The sequence below is a fragment of the Hemicordylus capensis genome, chromosome 3 (assembly GCF_027244095.1).
Source record: "Hemicordylus capensis ecotype Gifberg chromosome 3, rHemCap1.1.pri, whole genome shotgun sequence".
In the NCBI taxonomy this organism is placed as follows: Eukaryota; Metazoa; Chordata; class Lepidosauria; order Squamata; family Cordylidae; genus Hemicordylus; species Hemicordylus capensis.
The window spans coordinates 338,123,289-338,147,312 of record NC_069659.1 but is presented as its reverse complement, the minus strand read 5'-3'; the positions used below and the strand labels follow the sequence as shown (position 1 = coordinate 338,147,312).

General features: G+C 42.5%; 1 protein-coding gene across 8 annotated transcripts in view; it reads right to left on the bottom strand.

Moving 5' to 3' along the window:
* ECT2 (epithelial cell transforming 2) overlaps window positions 1-24,024 on the bottom strand; it is a 56,349-nt gene that overhangs the window by 16,894 nt on the left and 15,431 nt on the right. For all 8 annotated transcript variants that reach the window (XM_053311667.1, XM_053311664.1, XM_053311665.1 and 5 more), the window contains 6 exons: window positions 23,742-23,810; window positions 21,980-22,090; window positions 20,147-20,243; window positions 18,219-18,300; window positions 15,812-15,890; window positions 7,426-7,545 (listed from right to left, as the gene is read on the bottom strand). In XM_053311667.1, the coding sequence (XP_053167642.1) occupies window positions 7,426-7,545; window positions 15,812-15,890; window positions 18,219-18,300; window positions 20,147-20,243; window positions 21,980-22,090; window positions 23,742-23,810 (558 nt within the window). The remainder of the gene's footprint in view (window positions 1-7,425; window positions 7,546-15,811; window positions 15,891-18,218; window positions 18,301-20,146; window positions 20,244-21,979; window positions 22,091-23,741; window positions 23,811-24,024) is intronic.

The following is a 24,024-nucleotide window of genomic DNA, read 5'->3' as shown; positions in this document are numbered from 1 at the left end:
CAAATAGTCTTTTCATCCTCCATACTGCCTTTGTTTTCTTTAGATAATATAGGAGAGCCCGGCGGATATCTAGAGAATGTAGTGCCCTCTCCAAGGCTGTTTCCAGCTCCTGGAAGAAGGTTGGCAAGATGATTTCCTGGTTCAGATAGAAGTCAGAAATAGTCTTTGGGTGAAGGTTTGGATCTAGCCACATAACAACCTTGTGTAGGTAGAAATGGGTGTACGGTATGTCCATTCTCAAAGCCATCAGCTCACTCACATGCTGTGGTGATCGCGATCAGGAACACAACTTTGAGTGTGAGCATCCTCAAACTCACAGTCTCCATTGGCTCAAATGGGGTTTCCATTAGTGCTGACAGAACTAAAGAAACTCCAGGATTCTAAAGGCTGCTTCACCAGTGGATATAGGTTGTTGAATCCTTTCATGAAGCGCTTACACTCCGGATGAGAGAATACAGTTGTTCCATCCCACCCCTTGTGCCTAGAAGAAATGGCTGCCAGATGGACCTTTATCGATATATTTGCTAATCCTCTCATCTTTAAGGAAATCATGTATAGGAGCACCTGCTTTACCATGGCCCTTAACAGGTAGAAATCATGCTTCCGAGCATGGTTAGCAAATCGTTTCCAATTGCTGCCATAATTGTGCCACATAGACAGTCGCCTATTGTTCAGTAGTATTTTCTTTAAAAGCCGATCTTCCAAGCAGTCATCCATAGAGTTCTTACATCTGAATGTAGCACCCTCTCCTTCTCTCGCACCAGAAGGTTTGGATGAGTGGGAACCTGTGCTAGTTTCCCTTTGCAAGACAAAGCAGCAGAGCAAACCACAGCTGCCTCGGCCACCACGGTGTCATCAGTATGCACGTCGAGTTGTCCCTTAGAGTTTGTGCTAGAACATGATCGATTACAGGTTGCGGTGGGTGAAGGTATAGGAGGTTCTTGTTCCATCTGTGTTGGAATGCATCATCCAGAGATCCTTCGCCTATTCCTGCACATGAACAGTATTTCAGACCGTTTTTTTTGTTGGCAGCAACTGCAAGTAAGTCCACTGTTGGATGTCCCCACATGTTGAAAACCTTTTGGAGACAGGAGTCTTTGATCTCCCACTCATGGCGTTGGTCATACGGCCATGTTCAGCTGAGGTTGTTGCTAAAATGTTGTCCATACCCCTTTATGTGTATTGCTATTGGATTTATCGTATGAGCAATGCACCATTCCCATATCTACATGCTCAGGCTACACAACAAACGACACCGTGCCTCCCTGTTTGTTGAGGTATGCAGTCGCTATTGTATTGTCCACCTGCACCTGTGTCACTGTGTTCTTGAGCATGGGTTTGGATGCCTGTAGAGCCAGTAACACTGCTTGCAACTAAGTAATTTATAGGTTGCTGAGCTTGTGGCTTGGACCATTTGCCCTGAATCTGATGAGCCCCACAATGAGCTCCCCAGCCTGATAGGGAGGCATCCGATGTCACCCACTGAGTTGGCATTAAGGGTTTGAACAGGACTCCCCCTAAGAGATTCTCCTCTGCCATCCACTAATGAAGTGAGTTCAACACCGAGTGTGGAATTGTCAGATGCATCTTCTGACTGTCTACATTTGGGCGGAAATTCCTTAGGTACCATCTCTGCAATGGTCTCACATGTAGATGCATGTACTGCACGGTTGAGTTGCAAGATGCCATAAGACCCATTAACCGTGGTATGTTCCCTGCAGGCTGTATTGGACTGTGCTTGAATTGTAGTGCAAGATTCTTGATCTGCTGACAACGCTCCACAGGTAAGTATGCTCTCTTTGTTTCCATGTCCAGAATTGTCCCAATGAAACTCAGCCGTTTTTGTGGCTCTAGCTTTGACTTTTTCCAGTTGATATTGATTCCTAATTCCTGCAGCAGCAAAATCATAGAGTGGAGCTGCGAAACTAACTCTTCTTTGCTGTTGCCGACCAGAAGCCAATCATCTAGGTAGCGGTAGACCACCAGACCCTGTGTTCGTAAACAGACTACTACCACAGCCATAACTTTTGTGAAGATGCGTGGGGCCACTGACAGTCCGAAAGTCAAGACCGCATATTGGTACACCGCACTTCCCACCGTAAATCTGAGGTACTTGCAGTGATTCTCCTGAAGCCCCACATGAAAGTAGGCATCCTTCAAATCTAACATTGCTGCCCACTCCTCCTAGCATAGGAAAGGTAGAATTGCCTACAACTTTGTCATTCTGAATTTCCAAGCCCAAACAAACCAATTGAGCCCCCAAAGATCCACAATTGCCCCAATTCCCCCACCCCACTTTGGGATTTGTTAAAAGTGGGAGTAGAACCCAGACAACATGTCTGTCCACTGCACTGCCACAATTGCATACTTCTTGAGAAGTACCTGCACCTCCTGCTGAAGCACTGATGTGGCCTTGGTGTACTTCAGGCCTGTTATGTTTTGCCACGCTTGAGCATGGCTTGCCAACCGCATGGTGTTGTTGGCAACTACAAAGCAGATGTTGGGTGTGTTGACAATTGATTGATGTTGAATGTGTAGTGGACCGACAGATTAATCAAAGATTCTGCTTGGCATTGTCCTTGTTCGTACCAACATTGTGATTCTTATTTCTTTGCCCAAAACCCTTAGCTCTTTGAAAGGGTCTATACTGACATTTAAACTCTCTTCGGTCCTGGTACCTAGAAGGTCTCTGGCAACCTACGCGCGGTTACGTGAGCCCGTTGACACTGATAAAGAGGCCATGACTGTTTTTGCAGTGTGGTTTTTTCAGCAACTCCATTATGGAAGCTGTATTTTCATTGAAGAGTCCTTTGCCATCGATCGCTAAGCCCTCCACACACTCTCGCATGTCCTGTTGAAGCTCTGTGGACCTGAGCCAAGCGTAATGATGCATAATAATAATAATAATAATAATAATAATAATAATAATAATAATAATAATAATAATAATAATTTGATTTCTATACCACCCTTCCAAAAATGGCTCAGGGCAGTTTACAAAGAGAAATAACAAACAAATAAGATGGCTCCCTGTCCCCAAAAGGGCTCACATTCTAAAAAGGAACTTAAGACACACACCAGCAACAGTCACTGGAAGTACTGTGCTGGGGGTGAATAGGGCCAGTTACTCTCCCCCTGCTAAATAGAGAGAATCACCACGGTAAAAGGTGCCTCTTTGCCCAGTTAGCAGGGCAATAATTACAGTCACCATCGCTCTAGACTCGGTGAGGTGTTTGAAGGCACTGAGCTGTTGTCTCGTAACTGAGGTTGTTTTCTCATACAGCTCTGAAAATCTCTCCTGAAACTCCTCTGGAGTCATTGAAGTGGAGTCAGAGTAGAGTATCACATAAAAAGTGGTTATAGAGAGCCATACAGGCTGCATAATTTGCAATTCTAATTGCCAGGCTAGATGTGGTATATATCTTTCTGCCCAAAACATCTATTAATCTTTCCTCCTTGTACGAAGGTGTTGTGTGCCAACAACCCCCTTTCATAGCTGATGCGCAGTCATTCAGCACCAGGTGCCTCAGTATTATCTTCCTCATGCACCGTATAAACTTTCTAGGCACTTCAGTGTAGGTGTAGATATCAGGAGAACATCCCAGACTGTCTTAGCTGCTTTAGTGATAAGCAGTATCATTAGGTAGGGCTATAGGGGGTGAAGATTTAGCTGCTGCCATCATGTTGTATACTGGATCTTTCAGTTCCATCTCCGGCATCCTTAAATCCATATCCAGAGCCTCAGCAATCTCCCTGATAAGAGCATGATAAGCCTCTAGCTCTTCCGACAGGGATGTCAACAGTCTTGGAGGCACATCAGAGGGTGGGTCTGATTGGCAACTAGCCCTGTCCGAATCTAACTCAGCAGATTCTGAAGAATACCCCTCGGCCTCTGCCGATGATGGTGATCGCGGAGCTGGAGGTGGGGTTGCTTTTCTCTTCCGCTTACCAGACATCTTTGCCAGTACCACTGGTACCTGTAGTGATCCATGGGAAGGTGCACCTGGTTGCAGCGTCTCTAGCAGTTGAGTCTGGCATGCCACAGAGGCCATCTCTACAGGAAAATCCTCAGCAGCCTGGGTTGCAGTCGTTACTAGAATAGGTTCTTGTTGTGTTAAAACAGATTGTTGAACAGGTTCCTGTTGAGCCAGAATAGGCTGGTGGATAGGTTCCTACTGAGCCTTCCATCGGAGATAATCAGTGTAATCTGGGAGTGTTTGTCTAAACCCACAAGAGTGTGTCAGCTCTCTATGAATTGGTTGAGTAGCTGGTCAATGAAGTCCCTGCGAAAGAGCATATTAGCTAGGGGACTTTCATGTCAAAGGCACTAATGCTGAAGATGTGCTAGAAACTGTTACTGGCACAGGAGTTGCTCTTGGCCTTAATAAACCTGACATGTCTTGTACTGGTGCTTGTTTAGCCATGTGTATTCTCGTTCCTTGTAGGGGAGATACCGATGGCGTCTTCGGAGGTGGGTCTGGCTCATTGTCCACATCCTGATTGACGTCAAGTCCAGTGCTAAGAAAACGTTGGAACGCCGATCCCGACGGTGTGCTGGATGTAGAGACTAACAGCTCCAATAGAGAAATAGCTTTATCCTGATCCAGAGAGAATCCCTCATCCTGGTCATAATCAGCCAACAAGTGCATCTTATGAACGTCTCCAGCCACTGTGCTGCTCATTGGGGGGGGGTGGGGGGGGGTAGGAGACCACACTGAGGTTTGCGCCAGTGAGAGGAGATGCCTTTTTGATGCCGAAGGTGGCTTCGCTGTCGACACTGTCGGTACCGGGTCAAAGAGTGTCAACATCGACGCTTTTGATGCCGAGCCCATCTATGCCGAGCTCATTGGCATGGACACTGAAGACTTCAGTACTGAAGTTCTCTGTACAGGACTCGATGTCAACAAGTTCTCCAACTCCCATGCCGAGTTACACTCCTGCACTAGCGTCGGTGATGGTGTTCCACTAAGTGGTGCACTGCGGTGTCTCTTTGCAGGCGGTGAAGCACTCCTGCTCCGAGTCAAACATCCGCTTCTTCTCTTTGTCCCTGTGGGTCTTTGTCGATACTTCTTTCGATTTCTAAAAGACAGGCTCTGATGCCATGGTTTTAGACTGCTCCTTGGCAGCTCCGTGGGCACTCGATATCAAGTTCGGTACCAAGGTAGCTCCCAATGCCAAAGAGTGGCTTGGCCTCAGAGTTGGCGGCTGGAGCACCTCGTCATGAAGTGCTGCTCGTAGGCGTAGCACTCTGTGTTTCAAAGTTTGTTTTGAAAATGAGCAACATATCTTACAAGCTGCCGTATTGTGTTGTTCACTAAGACACAAGCACGAGTCGTGATGGTCTGTAGACAGCAACATAGCGCAGCATTCTACACATCTTTTGAATGTTGTTTTAGCCTCCCTATCTAGAAACAGAAGGGGCTAACAGCCTCCACGTCTGGCCAAAGTCGCAAAGTGTCTCTCAAAGTCTATTTTTACTTTTACTAATTAAATTGTCATAGCTAAGAGTAGAAAAAGGAAGTCCTGAGGTAAATAGTCCGTATAAGTCAATCCTAAATTCTCTATTATTTTTTGTTATTTCAATTGAACCGAGGAGCTAATACCAAGGTATAGATGCTTTGGTGGCTAAACAAAAACTGAAGAAGTGACGCTCCCAACCACTGTTTTCAATGAAAGCACGGAGCACGTGCTGGGCGGAGTGGGCGTCTTGAGGAGCTAGTTCGTCTGCCCATGAGGTCCCTGCACAGGCGCAGAACCCATTTCATTATGAATCCAACGAATCACGATTCAGATACAGAGAGGAGAGCTGATCTTGAGAGAGGAGAGCTGGTCTTGTGGTAGCAAGCATGACTTGTCCCCTTAGCTAAACAGGATCCGTCCTGGCTACATATGAATGGGAGACTAGAAGTGTGAGCACTCTACGATATTCCCAAGGGGATGGAGCCACTCTGGGAAGAGCAGAAGGTTTCAAGTTCCCTCCCTGGCTTCTCCAAAACAGGGCTGAGAGATTTCTGCCTGCAACCTAGCAGAAGCCACTGCCAGTCTGTGAAGACAATACTGAGATAGACCAATGGTCTGACTCAGTGTATAGCAGCTTCCTATGTTCCTATGTAGGTTCACGCTGTGCTTTCGGGAAATAAAAAGACAGCTATTTCAGACACTGCTGGATTAACAAAGAGTGTCGATCCACACAAACTAAGTGGCAGCTATGAAGTGGAAAAAAGAAGCTTTTGCCTCCACCAACAAATACTGTTTACAGATGGTAAATAAGCATCCTCTGAAAATGGCTAATTGACAGACACAATCTGACACAGCTCATCCTGGAACTGCATAGCCTTGTACAACCTTTTGTAACTGGAAACTGGATCTCTGTCACAGGCATGGCTGCTGCAATTTTCAGGAGTGCATAAGAAGTGCAGTGCAATACTGGGGGCAGAATTTAGCTTCCCAAGAACCTTGTTCATTTTAAAAGAAAAAAACACAAGTCTCTAGCCCTCCTGGCTAGACACATGCTAGGAAGTACGTGGCAATGATCACTGAATTCACAGTGGTGAAAAAGTGTCTGAAGCAAAGCAGGTGGCAACTAGTGAGAGCATCTTCTCGGCTGCAGCACCCTGCCTCTGGAACACTCTCCCCAGAGAGAGGCTCACGTAGTACTAATTCTCACATATTCCCTGTGCCAGGGAAGGATTAGGATTTCAGTCTGCCCTTCATTGCTCATGTATATTTTATCATCTCTGCTGTTTTCACCATGCTACCATTACCGATTTGTTATTGCTTTTAATAGATTGTGAGCCACCCTGAGTTTGGTTGTTTTTTCTCATTGAACAAAAAAACAAAAAAACATACAAACAAGTAAAGATGACCAAGTAAGATTTCTTATGCCCTGAACAGAAGTTATGTAGATTTGTTCAATGTATACAGGTTGTAGAGTTTGGCCTCTCGTCACATAATTTCTTTCTTTTTATTACACGAACTCCATCATAGCTGCTATGATAAATTTAAAAGCCCATATAATTCCTAGGGACTTCATTTCCCCAGAAGTCATGCTGGGGGATGAAGTATTGAAGGGACTTCCTTATTGATTCTACGACAGCATCTCTCCTTCCCCTTCTCCAGCCAATCATTCCCTGCCAGTAGCAAGACATAGCAGCAGAAAGTTGTTCTGTCTCTCTCTCTGACTCACTAATCGCCAAATATTGAGCTACAGAGCATTATGTCTGGAGAAATAAAGAGCTTCTTCTGACAGCTTGTGCAGTAGTTCTTACTGACTGACTGAGTGGTACATGTAACATAATGCTTTTTGTCAAGACAAATAAAGTGTTCTAGTCTTTCAGAGGTTCCAGGTGTTTGGAGTGCTATTTGTTCCTTTGGGTTACAAGTCATTCCAGAATATCATAGCCAAATGAATATGGATAGACTTACCTCCAGGCAGTCATTAAAAAGGAACAGAGTGACCTGCTCCCCTCGGTCACAGAGGTCATCACCAAGTGCCACTGTTTCCAGGCGCTGAATTAGACTTCGGTGAGATGACAGGAGATTGGCCTACAAGGGCATAAAAGCAGCTTATTAAAAATAATTCAGGACGTTCCTTTGTCACACACACAAAATTCACAGAGTGGACTTTTAACCTCAAAGATTTTAGGGAGTTGTGAATACACCAAGTCTAGCAACATAAGATGCTGGACAGTCACTTTATATTTTGCAGATTTGTTAGATATATGCCTCCTTCCCAAGATCAAGTCACATGATACTATTTTTCCTTTTTAATAAATAATTAATTCCAACACTCACCATTTAAAATGGATAGAAGAAACTCTTACAAATGTCCCAACATTGTTGCTAATCCTAACTTTCTCCAAAAGTTTTTTTTTTTAAAGATTAAGAAAAATGCAGAACAATAACAGGTTGCTTATCTGTAAGGTACATCCACAACATGGGTTATGTGCCTGTGCAGTAGCCGATGCAGAAGGATTCCATAGCGCCTCAAGGAGCTCTGCCCTTCACGTGCAAAACATACTCGGCATCTACAGCAGCAGAGTGCCCTTTAGCATTTCCTGATCGACTGCTGTGAAGATTGAGCTTCTGCAGGTCTTTGTAGAGGTAAGGGTATTAAGCAGAAACATCCAACCAGTGTGGAGGTTGGGTGGGTGTTGTGGATGATACCGAACCACCAAGAGATCACCTGTTACAGGTAAGCAACCTGTTTATCTTTGAGGTGATCTGGTATCGTCCACAACATGGGTGATTTACAAGTTCCCCATATGGGCACTGGAAGATGTTTCTTAGAGAATTTTTTTTTAAACACGTTAGCCTCAGCTGCAGTTCAGAAGTCTAAGATGTAATGTTTGATGAAGGGCAAGTTAGAAGACCAGGTGGCACCCTTGCATCTGTCAGCAAAAAAAAATCCTGATAAGTGAGCAGCAGAAGTAGCCACGGCTCTGGTAGAGTGAGCTTTAATAATGTTTGGAGGCTGTATACTTTGTTTCTTGTAACAAATAAAAATGAGATGGACAAGCCAGTTAGGAAGACTTTGTCTAGAGACTGGTTGGCCCTTGTTCTTGCCCCTGAAGGTAACAAAGCATCAATGGGACTTTAGTTCTGCCTATATAGAAGAGGAATGCTCTATGGATATCCAGGGCGTGAAGAGAATGCTGTAAAGGAGTGGTTGGAGTCATGAAAAAAGGATGGATAGATTATGTCCTGGTTGACATCGAAGTTAGAGACTATCTTAGAAACCAAGGGAGGGTCTGTTCTCATCACCACCTTTTTGGGGTAGAACTTAGTGAAAGGGGAATCTATTCTCAAAGTGTTGAGTTTGCTGACCCTTTGTGCGGTGGTGGTAGCAATCAAAAAGGCTGTTAATGATAGCAATTATAAAAACTTAATGGGTATTGAAGATAGTACTTTAAAGGGGATTTCTGTTTGCATAGAAATTACTAAAGAGCGAATCCAGAGGAAAGCACACACAACAGTGGTCAAGAAGGAACAGCAGGTTGCTTACTTGTAACAGGTGATCTCTCTGGTGATCCTCTGTTAGCGTAGCAATTACTAAGGAGAGCCTCCAGGGTTCAATTGGTGGGAAAAGGTTGTCAATTCCCTTAAGAAACCTTTTGCAGTCCAGGGGAGAGAATAGTGACTTCGTATTCCAGCCTGCATGAACTGCAGGTGGGGCCGCCGTACAGACTTTAATAGATCAATTGGAAAGGCCCAAGCCCGTCAGTGAGGTAAGATATAAGAGGACATGATGTATAGAGGCTTGTAAGGGATTAAAAACCTCTAGCCTTGTTGTAATTGGCAACCCTTGTCCATTTACAACTGTAGTTTCATTTCGTGGAAGCTTTCCTCTCGTGCGATAGGATATTGTCTAGAAGTTCAGCTTCCACACCATCAAATTAAAGGTTCAAAGGCTGTGATGGTGGATTTTGCCATCATTCTGGAACAGAAGGTTGGAGTGTTAAGGGAGGTGACGATGGGATCCTTGTGATAGACTTAGGAGAGGGAACAAAATTTAAACCGGCCACCAGGGGACAAGCATGGTACACCTTGTCTTGTGTTGAAGGACTTTGTTGAGTACCTTGGACACTAGAGGGATGTGAGTAAAGAGATTAGCATCCTTCAGAGATCCCTCCTCCACCTCTGCTCTTGGGCAGAAAAGGTTACATTTCTTATTGTTCATGGAGGCAAGAAGATCTTCTTTTGGAGTTCCTGAACGAAGGAAGAAATCAGAGAGTATGTCTTGATTGATTTTCCATTCATGCTGATGGGAGGAATCAGTCTTTCTGCTTAGAATGTCTGCAAGGATGTTGTCGGTGCCCTTTATGTGTAGAACCAGAGGGTATACTCCAGTCACAAAGTTGGATAGCTAGGTTGCACAGGGATCTGGATGACATATAATACAGCTAGTATAATTATTTGATTAAAAGTGATTGTTTATGTGGTAGTTCTATAGCCTACGTGTATAACTGAAGTATTGATGTTGATAAGAGGAATGGTTCCCACTTAAAGGATTGTCTGCAAACATAATAGAATGATTTACTTCTGTTTAAACAAATAATAAAATGAACTGTGTGTGTGACTGAAAGAATGCATGAGTAAGCAAAGGATATACCAGCCCCCAAAACATGGTAAATGTTGGGAAAGAAATACAGAGGACCCAAAAGTACCAGGGAAAACCAGATAAAATATGCCGAAGACAGCAGAAAGGAGTTGCTTGAAAACAAGGACTATGGTCAATCCTGGGATCAGAAGACGGATGAAAACACGTAACAGCAAACAGCTTCAAAGGCAGGCAACCCTTTTTAAGTCAGGCATCAAGAGAGGTTTTCTCTGAGAAGCACAGATCGTGGGGCCTCCAGCTTCTCCCAACTCCCCATTAAAGACTGATCACCTTTAAGTGGGGCTGGTAAGAATACATACCGGTATGTGAGTGAATGAATTATAGTTTAACTAGTATTTAGGGTATAATAATAAACTGATGAATTAAATCCAGCTGGTGTCCGGCATCTGTTTTTTGGACTTGTACTAGCCTATCCGAAGTAGTACTCCTAATTAAGGGTGACCCCCTCAATAATTTGGCACATGGAGACGTTCCTCCTTGTTGATTGTGTTGTCCAGAAGAATTTGAACAGTTTGGTTTCTGAGTCGGGGATGGAAGGATTTGAGTGCTAGAAGAACAGCCAGGAGCTCCAGGAAATTTATAGGCAGAGCTGACTGGTGATGGTTCCACAGGCCCTGCGCGTGGAGTCCAACACAATGGGCACCCCAGCCTTTGAGAGAGGAGTAGGTTGTCAGAGTGATCATTGGAAAAAGGAGGCTGAAAGGGAATGCTCATTGCAAAGTTTTCTGGAACAGTCCACCAGAGTAGTGACTCAAGGACCATTTGAAGAATCAGAAGCCATAAATGTTAGCTGTCTATGTTCGGTCTGAACACTGACAGAAACCACATCTGGAGCAGTCCCATTCCAAGCCAGAAGTATTCTATGGTGGCTGTACAAGAAGCCAACAAACCTAAAAGTCTTTGGATCGCTCAAGCCCTTTGCTTTAGGTTGGCTCTGAATGAGCAGATTAAGTGTACAATTGAGAGTCAGTCCCCTTTCCTCTGGAAGGAATGCCCATTTCATTTGGGTGTCCAGAATGGTGCCTTTGAAGAGTATTGGACTCTGCAGTTTGAGGCAGTTTCTGGACTTCTTCTAGTTTACCTGGATGCCTAGATCTTCCAGAAGAGAAAGGATTGAATTTTGCATGAGCGGTAGAGAGTCCTTGCTGGCTGTTTGAAAATTGAAACACCTTGGGTTCTCAGGTGGGCAATTACAGTGCTTATGCACTTCATGAAAACTCATGGCGCTGTGGAGAGGCCAAATGGGAGAACCATGTATTGGTAGGCTTTATCTCCCACAGCGAAATAAAAAGGTATTTCCTGTGTCTTGGATTAATAGCGATATGAATGGCATTTTTCAGATCTAGGATAGCAAGCCATTCCTCCTCTGGTAGGAGAGGAAGGCAGCCCAGCAGGGTGAACATTCAGAATTTTCTCAGGTGAATGAAGTAGTTGAAGGTATACAAGTCCAGTATAGGGCAGACTGCTGTCTCTTTGGGGGACTTGGAAGTATCTTGAATAGAACCCCCATCCATTGGTGTTTTTTGGGGGAAAGGTACCATTGCCCTTTTCCCCAGCAGTTCCTGTACTTCTGTAACAAGGTAGGAGTTGCATGGGTGTATTTACCACTGCCCATGGGAGCAGTGGTAAATTTTGTGTATTCAGTGGAGATGATACTTAACACCCAGGTATCAGATGTAATGAGAGGCCAAGCTGGAGTGAAAGGGGCAAATGTTGGCTGTACAAGTCACAAAAGTGGGCAAAGCAACCAATCAAGGGTGTTGCTTGGACTGGTCCAGACGTTTGGATTTTTGCTGTTGCTTTTGTTTGTGGATAGGACCACCAGTGACTGTACTGGAAGGGCTTTCTGTAGTTCCTGTGGTCTGGCTTGCTGAACTGAAATTTTTGCTTGTCATGTTTTTTGTATCTCTGGGAATATGACCACAAATAAGACGAAGATGTAGACGTTTTTGCTGCAAATTTAGATTTTCTCATCTTTTCCATGGTATCGTCAGTCTGAGTACTAAATGATCCTTCATTGAAGAGAAGAGTTTTTTTGTCCCTCATATCCATTTGGAGAGAAGAAGAACAGAGCCAGGTATGTCTGTGTAGGGAGACAGCACCTGCTAAGGTGCAGGAATCTGTTACTGTGAGGTGCTCAGCAGTGCTAAGGTGCTGGTGAGTAATATCTGCAGATTTAGAAAGGACTTCTTTAAATTTGTATTTAATCGTGTCTGAGGTGTCCTTGATGTCTTCTTTGAAAGTATCGCAAATGGAGTAATGATATTTGGCCATGAAACTGGCTATTTTATTTATTTATCTATTTTATACCACCTGATATGTGCATCTCTAGGCAGTGTACAGAACACAGAACAAATACAAAACTGAGTAAAAATAGTTAGAATTTCAGAATACAAACAAACAATATCATAAGATAAACAATTAAGTAGTTTAAAGTTAATTTCAGTTAAAAGTCTGAGAAAACAGGTGTGTCTTGAAGGCCTTCCTATAAGCAAACAGAGAAGGAGATGCTCTTATTTCAACAGGGAGCATATTCCAAAGCCCCTTTGTGGGGCTTCTTTGTGGGCAGGTGTTTGTGGTTCGTTAAGAAGGCCTCTTAGTTTCATGGTCTTCCACAACCTATAATCATCGAAATCATAGGAGAGACCAGGGAGGAAAAGAGAAGATTATCTCTGTAGCATTCACAACCACAAATATGACCAGGGTCAAGGGCACTCGGCAAACTCCAATAGTTAAGTGGCTGGGATGGAAGCTGTGGAGCCTTTCCCTCCAGCGAAAAGACGGGGAGCACCTGGGAGTATTATGAGCCAGAGATGCCGAAGGGGACTTTAGCACAGGTGGAAGTGAACCAGTGTTATCATCAAGGCCATGTAAATTAAACCCCTTAATGGAAAACTCCAGGGCTCAGCCAATCAGCACATCAGATGGGTGGGACCTAGAAAGCTGTTGCCAGGAAGAAGAGAGTTCTTCGTTCAAGAAGAGCAGCTAGGCTGGAGCTGCTCAGAGGACGACATGTAGCCACAGAGGCTGGCTGCAGGAGAATGACTCTGCAGCTCCTTGAAAGATAGGAGGTCAGGAGGAAGCTTGAATTCTGATCTGGAGTTTGGTGAGTTCAAGGTAAGGAAGCCTGGGTTTTGGCTTTGAGAAGATTAATTGAGGGACAAGTTTGTTTAGTCAGACTTTGAGTTAGAAACTTATACTTCTTTGGTGTGTGATTTGCATATTCCTGATTTTGTTATAGTTTACCTGCAACGTAATTGAAATAAGAAACACTAACCTACACCCATCCTACCAAGGGCATTGCAAAAAACTCAGAGAGTCTTAACATTTAAACATGCCTAAGACAACCTATTTTTGTAATCTACTAAGTATTCTTAACTGTATCTAAGAAAGCCTCAGACAGAAGCAGTCTGCAGTAATTGAATAAAACTGTTTTAAGTATTTTCTTTTTACAAGCCTCTCCAAGTTGGTTTTTAACTCAAGTGGGGGCCCGAAGGGGGATTTTCTCTGGTGCAAACATGTCCTCAGATTTTCAGCACCTATCATTTTTCTCATCCCGTGTAAGCCTACACATGGAAGGTTGTTTTTTTTAATTTGTCCAATACCCAGTTACAGAAGGACCTTGGATTACAGTACCCAATCCATTGGTCCAGTTCTCTACAATTTCTAGGGTGCTTGGTGGCAGCATTTTGAACTTACCGATAATTACAGAATAGTTTAAGGAGATGCCTAGCCAGACAGTTCAAGCAGGGATGATTCAGCATTTCTTTCCCTCATGTGACATTGCTCTGAGACAAAGGCTTTAATCCGCTACAGAAGGCAAATGAGTGTTCAACGATGATTGGTGATGGAGGCTTTGCTGGTATCAAAGACAAACAAGGCATGGATATCGGAGGATGAGGTACTGAAGACTTGGAAATGGTAGACAGCAGTGTTTTTGAGATGGGAATCGTTGACTTTGAAGGTGCTGCTGGCGACAGTGTCGATGAGTGCTCAGGAACCATGGACGAGACTGCAGTCCTTAAGTTTAGCACGGCGAGAATTGGAAGCAGTATGTCGAGTTGATGTAGGTGAGACAATCCCATGACATTGAGCTGTGGAAGACAATGGTGTATGTGCAGACGACATAGTGGTCAGTAAGTAAGATGGGAGCCCCGACCTCGATGCCATAATGTACCAGAAGATGGTACATGATGGCACTTAGACTCTGGCCAGTGGTATCTGAGTGGTCGTGTTTATATTCCTTGTGTTGACTGTGTCAGTCGTCCTTGTCGACTGATGCAGGCGTTTTAAGAGGTGGAGTCACCATGGCTTTTCAAAATCGTTGAGGATTGAACACTCAATGTCGAAGTTGCTGTCAGTGGCCGATGGTCAGCTGGTGTTGTGACTGACGAAGTTGATGGGCTCGGCATTGGGGGCAGTTTCATACAACGCGCAGCTCGTAGGCGAAGTTCCCTGCTCTTGCATGCTTAGAGAACGATCGGCAGATCTTGCATTAATTATATTGTCGTTTTCCCCACAAACAAATCAAGCATTCATGCCTGTCAGAAAATAAGACGGTACCCCTGCAGGAATTTGAATGTCTTCTTTGAGTCCATAAGGCAAGGGAGTAGTCTAAACTGAGCCATGGGTCCAAAAAATGAATTGTATAACTGACCAAAATTGAGAGGGAAATCCAGAAAACAGTCACAAAAAATGGTCCAAAGTTAAGACAAGAAAGCAGTAAATGTAATGTTTTCACAGGCCGAGAGAGGAGCAGAACCTTATGATGCGACAAGCATGGTGGACAAGAAGGAACAGAGAGAGGTGCTCTCCTACTGAAATTAATAGATGTGTCTTGTGCACTTCAGGATGCAAGAGAGTGCCTCATGGAGCTTGATATTCCTCCGCGGGACTACTGCGCAGGCACAAACACACAACTGTGAGGGAACATGGATCACCTCAGAGATCAAAACTCTGCCGCCAAAGATACCAAGCATGCTTTGCATGCAAAGCGCGGAGCTTCAAAGTACCTTGAGGAGCTATGAAATCCTTCTACAGGTGCTACTGTGCAGGTGCCTAACCTACATTTTGGACAATACCAGACCACCTCAAAGATCCAGAGGTATTCTTCACACAATATATAATCTATGAATTCTTTGCCATGAGATATAGTGTTAGCTACCAGCTTGGATGGTTTTAAAAGGGGTCCTGACAAATTCATGAAGGGCAGATCTATCAATGGCTGCTAGTTTCAAAGGCTAGCCTATCGGCCAGGTTCAGAGGCAGGAAACCTCCCAACATGTCATGGAAGAAGGGCATGCCTTAACTTCCTGCTTGTGGGCTTGTGTAGTGATTAGAGTGCTGGACTAGGACCAGGGAGACCTGAGTTCAAATCCCCATTCAGCCATGAGACTTGCTGGGTGACTCTAGACCAATCACTTCTCTCTCAGCCTGACCTACATCACAGGGTTGTTGTGAGGAGAAACTTAAGTATGTAGTACACCACTCTGGGCTCCTTGGAGGAAGAGCAGGATATAAATGTAAACAGCAACAACAAGGTGGGCCACTATGGGAAGCAGGGTGCTGGACTAGATAAGAGGAGTCTTGATGAATTTGGTCCAAGGCTTATGTTCTTACCCTAATATCATTTCCGCCAAGAGGCCATACCTATCTTAACAGGCTTCATCATTACTCTTTCCACATACTTACAGGACAGCCATCTACTTCATAAACAACATCAAAAATCTGCCTTTGGGCTTCAGTTTTCCTTTTATCTTCATTAATATGCCTAGGTGGGGGAAATCAAGATAGGCCTATCATTAAAACAAATTATTCACTTTTAAGTTCACATTGAAAAAGATATCCAGATATCTAGTCCTCATTGTACAGAACATGAGAATCAAAATATTCCACTTAGTTATGCATTTATTTGGCAGGAGTGCATAAAGTAAAGTTGTGCAATCGACTGTGTCGACTCCTGGAGTCCTGGGTTGTCTTTGGTAGAATACAGGAGGGGTTTACCATTGCCATCTTCCACGCAGTATGAGATGATGCCTTTCAGCATCTTCCTATATCACTGCTGCCTGATATAGGTGTTTCCCATAGTCTGGTGCATACATGCACCTTAAACAGCATTTCTATTTATGAACAAACCCTTCATTCATTCAAGCATCAGCCCATAAATCTAGAAAATAGCAAGACTAATGTACATAAGTCTTGCTTCACTTAGCTCACCATCTTGACTTAGCTCTGTGTTGTGTCAGAAATTCTCTCAGTATGTGCCACACACTTAAATAGGTTTTGTTTACTATTCTGAAGTTGAATGCAACCACCTCTGTGTCCAGTGGAATCACAGAATAAGTCATGAACTCCCATAAATAACCAGCAGGACCTAGTCTATATGGGGCTTGAAGACTTCCCTTCTGACAAGTAGACTTCTGTGTGTTTGACCTGCTGGGTCTCTGAACTTCTTTGCCAACATGCAATTGAAGTGATTTTATTGTTGCCTTTTATATTTTTATTGTTCTGATGTATTTTACTGCTGTTTTTCTCTTACATGTTTTTATATTTTAAACCACATTGAGCATATTTTTAAAAACAGAACAAGTAAAACAAAAATACATACAAGTTTACCTTTTAATCGTGAATTCAAGCTCATGCTTGTATCATTCCTGATCACCTTGTTTCACAATCTAGTTAAAAGTTTGGGCAAGACCCAATTTAAACAGGACGTCAGATATATAAGAAAAGCTTAACCCATGGAGTGTTCCACATGTCCAGCATCTTGTTTAAGCCAGGTCTGTAGGGGCTAGCACTGCACGTGAACTACACTAGATGTATGCAAGGACTTGTGATCTCTGCACCAAAAGTTCAAAGTTTTGTGCAAGCAGAACACCCATATTTTAATGAGTATTTACTCAGTACAGCCAGGATTCTGGAGATTACAATTTACTGATTTGTAAAAAGGGGGGAAATGGGGGCTGGGAGGACACGAGGCCATATGGCAGGTAAGAAGTTGGAGACCAAATGTATCGAGCTGTTTGGTAGGGGGCACAAAGTCACTACCCTTCCTAGCATATCAAACCTATTTATCTTACTGGAATGGCTATGTGGCATGCAGTTGCTATGGTGTTAACTCCTCCCTAAACTTTCCAACTGACTGCAGCTATTGAGAGGTACTTATTGTAGCTCTCAGGCATTTTCTGTAGGTGTTATGCACAAGTGTGCATAATTATCAAACACATTCCTACAATTCCAGCATTAAGAAGTCTCTATCAGTGGAATGGCAGGCCATGCATAGTTCACGAAAGGCAGCTTAACAAAAATCAAGTATTAGTCGTCCATCATTTCCACCTGAATGTTCACGGTTGAAATGAAGAGGAAAACATTCAGAATATACTCCATAACCTTAAGAAACATTCTGCTATGTATGGCCAGGGTGGACCAGTGCGGGGGGGGGGGGAGGAGGAAACGATGCGGGATGACACTTTATTTTTCTCCTTTTTACAAAACGATCTAGGCAGGTAGAGAACTATCAAGTGTGTGTATGAATGAAATAAGGCAACTCATTTTTTTAAAAAAAGGTAACTGACCAATAATAACTGAGCTATCCAAGGAAGAGTAGTGTCAGACGTTAAGTTTGCTAGGTTCTAGGAAAATTAAATGCTCAAGTCCTATGTGCAGCTGAATGGCCAACTTCCTGATTGAACCCAAGCTCTCATATACTATGCTCTGGCCCTAGAGTCACAGTAGCAGCCCCGCTACAGCTCTCCAAGTCAGCCAGTGTGGTTTTTGGTGTTTGTGTTTTTTTAAACTTACACACACAGAGCATGTTCCTTGTAATGGGAAATCCCAGATGTTGTTGATAACAACTCTCATAATTTCCAATTGCAATGGTCTTTGGCTGGGGATTATGAGAGTTGTAGTCTACAACATCTGGGAATCCCTCTTACAGGGAACACTGCGCACGCACACCATAACACAAAACAAGCTACACAAAAGCACACATATATGCTCAACAGGCAGTATCCATTCTTTCCAAATTAATCTACTGTAAATAGCTTCAGAGTAAGTAGAAAGTATCACTTTTCCAGCTTGTGTTGAGTAGACCACTTACGTCATCACTTCCTTTAGAGATTCAATGGCTCTCTCTAGAGTTGCCTTGTCAGGATTGTCTTCCACTGTGTGTTTCTTAATGTCTACAATAGGAAAGTATGAAAATAGTGTTGTTACTTTTCATTGTGTTCATGCCAACAAGACACTGGATATTAAGAGAGCTTGCAACATGAGAGGCTGTGGATGTTCAAACATGTAGGTTACTAACTGCAGCATGTGCCTTTTAAAGTGCAGAATCAGATATGTCAGAAGCTAAATAAACTTCATTTTTACCCTTAAAAAAAAAAAAGGACATGTTCCCCATTTCTTTCAAGGCTATGGGGAAATGTTTGAATGCATACAGTTTTGGGGTTTTTTTTGCTGAAGCATTATTGGGAGACCAAGGACTGACTGAGGATATCCTCTTAATGCTACTCCCAACACTCCAGGTTCAGAAAAGAGTGATATGATATGAGAACTTGTGTCTTTTGTTGACTGCCCCACTTTATGAGAATGTCCCTCTGGAGACTTGCAGAGGTCTGTGCATCTTTCAAAAGAATCACGATGCCTTTGGGGGCTAGTTTCTAGGGAGAAGGGTTAAGATGGCAGAGGATCTAGATGGAGGATTAATGTATTCAAAGTAAAAATAAAGGCTCAGAGAGAAGAGAAGCAGGTAGAGATTATAGCATAATTCCTTTCCCACTGACCAATGGACCTTCTCCTTTCCAGGCAAAAGTTTTATATTTTTAAAAAGAGATCTCACTCCTTAAATATAGGTAGCATTTCTTTTGGCCAGGGATGTGGGTTTTCTAGCAAGTTTTGAATTAAAAAGTTTTCTGGAAAGTTTTGCAGAAGATTTCCCCCAGCAAATTTCTCCCTTATTTGCAAACCCCCCCCCAAGTAAGTACCATGAAATTTTCCTGATGCCTTGCATAGATTATGATCTGATCTAGCATGTTATTTGACTTTATACAATTTTTTTTAAAAAAAATCCATCATATTAATTTCCCCTAACTGTACCACAAAGGTTTTTAAAGCAGCCAAGAAGAAATTTTAGAAACTGAAAAAATTCTACAGAAAAATTAAGTGTGGGGCTTTAAAAAAGTTTTGGCCTAGTAGATCTGAGTGAGCTTTTAGCACTTTACTTCTTGCAGATAGAAGCTCTTCTACAGGTTTGATTAAAGACCCAAACCATCACAGCTTCTCACCTTTACTCATCTGAAAATTTTAACACACCCATGTCACATCTATCTTATATTAAAACATGCATAACTTTATGTTGGTTAGGCCTAAGTGACAATGCCTATCTAAGTCTCTTTGTAGCTTACCAAAGGAGTGGCATGTATTACTACCAGTACTTAATCATGTCTCAAGAATCAGTCCAGTTACATTCCATTATTCTTCTTAAAGCATTTTTTAAAAAGATCTCTTTAGTGTTCAATTAGTCAGAGCCTGAAACCAACACAGTTTTAAACAAATTACCTATTCTTTTGAGAACTAACACATTCATGTTTAAATGTTTAGGTGTTTACCATCACTATGGTAACTTTGAAAAGGAACATTTTAACAAAATTATATGGCATCAGATAACATACAGCCATTTTGCAGAAAATTTGCCTCTCTCAGCTGTAAGCACCCTCTAGTAAGGACGACACCCAGGACTGCACAAGTCTTCTCACCAGAGCTCTCCTTTCTAATGCCATTTTGACAAGGTAAGAAACAGCTAGAATCCTTTCAGTAGGATATGACTCCCGCTGTTCCTTACCATCTCCAAGAGCAAACAACAGATGCTCCACTTCTTTCCTCAGCCCTCTGCTGAGGAAAGATCAGAAAGATCAGAAAGAAGACAGAGGATTGGTGGTGATCACAAATGATGGCGGGCTAGTGAGCTAAGCCTAAATTTGTAGATCCCTGATTAACAAGCAAGAACAAGGAAGCCCACATACTCACCATTTAGGAGAAGAGCAACACTAGGCAGCCTCTGAACAGGTCGGATGAGGAGTTCTGCCAGACTCTGGCGGCCACACTCTGGTTTAGCTTGATTTATCTATCAAGGGGAGAACAATGGCATTATTTATGCCAAAGACAACTAAATTTTTAAAACTCAGTTCTTGCTGCTACTTAAAAAAATGAGAGAATTGTATTTGCTTAACTATTTTGGGATATCAAACTACTACAGATTCCACTTTCCAATATACTTCTCCATTATCCATGTTTCTAGGTTGCTGTTAAAAAAAACCTACCATGCCACATAACAGTGTTCACACAAAGGTGATTAGCAATGGTTAATATTTATAACAGTATCAATCAGTGTTGGCGGACAACTGTTTGTGCACATTTGCTGCATTACTAAAACCTCTTCTCTTTCCCTAGTATTAATGTATGATTTTAACAGTTAAATTGCTTTCTACTATGCTTTACTATATTTTGAAGAGGGGGAGCCAGTGCATCCAAAAGTCTCATCACTTGATTCAGAATCCAAGGCTAGTTAGGCCTTGACAAATTGTCTCTAGATCTAGGAACCAGCTAATGGACACCTGACAGAATTACCAGTCTTAGTGAGGGACATGGGGGGCGGGATAAGTTGTGTATCCCCTTTACAAATAACATACCTAGAATATACACAGGATTGTTTAGGACAAAAATGTTTTATTAAATAACTCTACCTCTGAATATCCTAGTCTAGGTGCGCCCTGGCTCCTGGATTTGTCAAGGTCTAGACTGCTTTATTTGGCACCAGGATAACTATGCCAAATCAGGTCAGTATCACAGATCTTATTTCCCACTGTACATGAAGGAGGGAACCACCATAGCTCACTGATAAAGAGCATATGCTTTATACACAAGAGATCCAAGGATCAATCCCTGGTATCTATCTTCAGGCAGGGTTGGGAAAGGCCTATCTGAAACCCTAGAGAGATGCCAGTCAGCATAGACAATATGGACCTACACAGGTCAATGGTTTGATTCAGGATAAGACAGTCTATATACTGTCAAGGAGGAATCTCCTAGAAGCTACCACCTTGGGTCTTCACCAGTCCCAAGGATCAGAGAGTCATTTACAACTGGCTAAGCTTGGCTTCATACTTAATTATAGCCACCAGTGTTTGAGCAAAAGTCTGGTTCAATGCATTAATATTGATCAATAACTGTTGGGAAAGCAAGGAGAACCAATAAAGATATTCAGTTACTCAACAACAGCCAAGTTCACCTGCTTTCATGATTATACCTTCCCAACAGGATTAGCAAGTTCTAAAGGAACTTAAATCAGAGGCAGCTAAACTATTACATTAAAAGCAAAGATATGCTCATAGTCTAGTGTAGGTTTCAATGCTGCAATTTTTCCTACTATAAAACAAACCAAGGTTTTTAAGACCTTGATGCTTCCCGCAGTGTCCAAAATCCAAGTCAAGTGTTTCAGAAGGCAGCACACATTCTAAAGAATGCAATTCTATTTTGTTTTTTTATTTTATTTATTTTTTTAACATATTTTTATACCACCCAAAACTTAAGTCTCTGGGTGGTTTACAACAAAATAAGAACAGGGGGGGAAAACATTATTTAAAACAAAAACAAAAAGTTTAATATTACAACAATTTAAAATTTTTAAAACAGCACTAAAACCATTAAAACAATATTAATTAAAAGCCTGGGTGAACAGATGTGTCTAAAGACTTTTAAAAAGCTGTCAGAGATGGGGAGGCTCTTATTTCACTAAGGAGCACATTTAAAAGTATTTAAAATTAACACAACATTAAAGGGAACAGCAACTAGAACCATTACCTTTAAGAAAGCATGAAACCTAGGCTTCTGTTTTTCACACTTGGTAATAGTTTCCTTGCTCATTTCAAAGAAGTTCACAAAAGGTGGGTAGGTTTTCAGCAAGTCTTTTGACTGAAAGAATGAAAAATTTTGTTCACAACATGCACATAGGTAAAGTGAGGGGAAATATTTCAATAGATTCGCTTTCTTAAAACATCATAGTAATCAGCTTAAATTTACTGATATGTGTGATTTAAGTTACTGCCAAACCAATCAGGAGAGCCTATAAAGCAACTCCTCATACTTTCATGAAGTTGTACCATACTGTTGCTGGGAGGGACAGTTGTCCAGCATACATGCTATTACAAGAAACTTTGATAACGAATCTGAAGTTTTGACCACAGAGAGAAACCAAAGGAACAGAGCTTCTTGGGCATCCTAAATAGAATAGTGGCCTATATGCTGATTATTGAAGCGCTGTGCTTCTAACCACTTTCAGATGAACACTGTACCAGTGTGTGTGGGGGTGGGTGGGTGGGATGCAGATTTCAATGACCTCCCCTTCCCCTGAAGGCCTTTGTATCATCCAAAAATGTGTCCTTGCAACCCCCAGGGACATATTTCTGCGTGGCACAGAGTGCTTCCCAGAGAAGGGGAGCGGATCGAAATTTACCCCCAACTGTTTTGTTAACACCACCGGTGCTTCTCCTGTTGCACCAGGCTGTGTTAGTCAGGCTGTCAGCCAGTTTCTTTGTCTGGCAGAGCCTTGCTTCAAATGATCACATGTTTATGCATTAAGATTCAAAACAGTATGACACTACACCCTTTTCTTAGGACTTCCTCTCTAGAAGGGAATCTCGTGTCAACATCTGAAACCTAAATTAATTTATTCACTTCACTGAGAAAAACTAGAAACAAATCTGATTATACCACATGACAAAACTAGAGAAGTCCACAAGACTGAATTGTAGGCAGCTACTTTTCAGTGCTATTATATTTGCCTACATAATTTGAACTGAAAATTCTTCTTTGGCTTAATTCCCAGTACAATGTCGCCAAGTACAGTTCAGTTACTCCAGGAAAGCAGACAAGAAGATACTTTTAGGGGATGTGTCCATTACCAGATCATCAACCAAAGTATCAAAAGCATAGGAATAATTGCTGGGGACAAGTAGGTAACTTTTCTCTAGTGAGATTCTCATTCCAACTGCTGAAAGGAACAAGCAGTTGTCATAGTTGATTGGTAAAAGCCTCTGAGACCAGCACAGACTGAAGTCTGTAGCATATTCAGACTCTTAAAGCCACTGCTATATAGACCCTAGCTCTATTCAGACACTGTGTTGCACATGTACACAGGTGTCGGTGGCTGTATCAAAGGGAGTGTGTGCGCACATGCATTCAGAGTGGGGCCTTCCCCATTCAACCTGAGTGGATCTAAAACTAACTGAGCGGGCATAAAAAAACTTTTGTGCGCACATCTCAGAGGGATGAGCCCAAAAGCCTACACAATCAAAGCCAAACTTAGGTTGCAATCACATGCCTCACTCCAAGTGCTTAATTCTACTGAGCTCAACAAATTTAAGGCTTACAAGTTAAACTGGGCATGAGATTGCAACCCATAAAACCTTTGCCCACCACTATAAATATGAGCAGGCCCATTTAGAATGAGCTGATGTTTCAAATTCTCTGATGCCTCCAAGACCAAGAAGTTCCTTTACATGCACTCTTGTTTCTTCAAAGTCAACACTTGCTCACAGCTCGTATATTGGCGGAGGACACTTACATATTTAAGGATGACATCACCGATGCTTTTGCTTTCTGCCCAGTTTATCATAAGATCTTCAAGGTCCTCCTATAACAAAGAAGATATCTTGTCTATTTTCCCCCAAGTATTTGCTGTCTGTAAGTCACACCCTGTCCTTGCGTGTCTTTCCCTCTTCTCAGTTACCTTCAACTCAGATGCCACATACGTGGTGTGGAAAAAGAGGCAAGCATTCAGAATTTATTTATTTATTTTTTAATATCAAGCCTGATGAAAGCCAGTTTCAAGGGGCTGACTCTCTAGA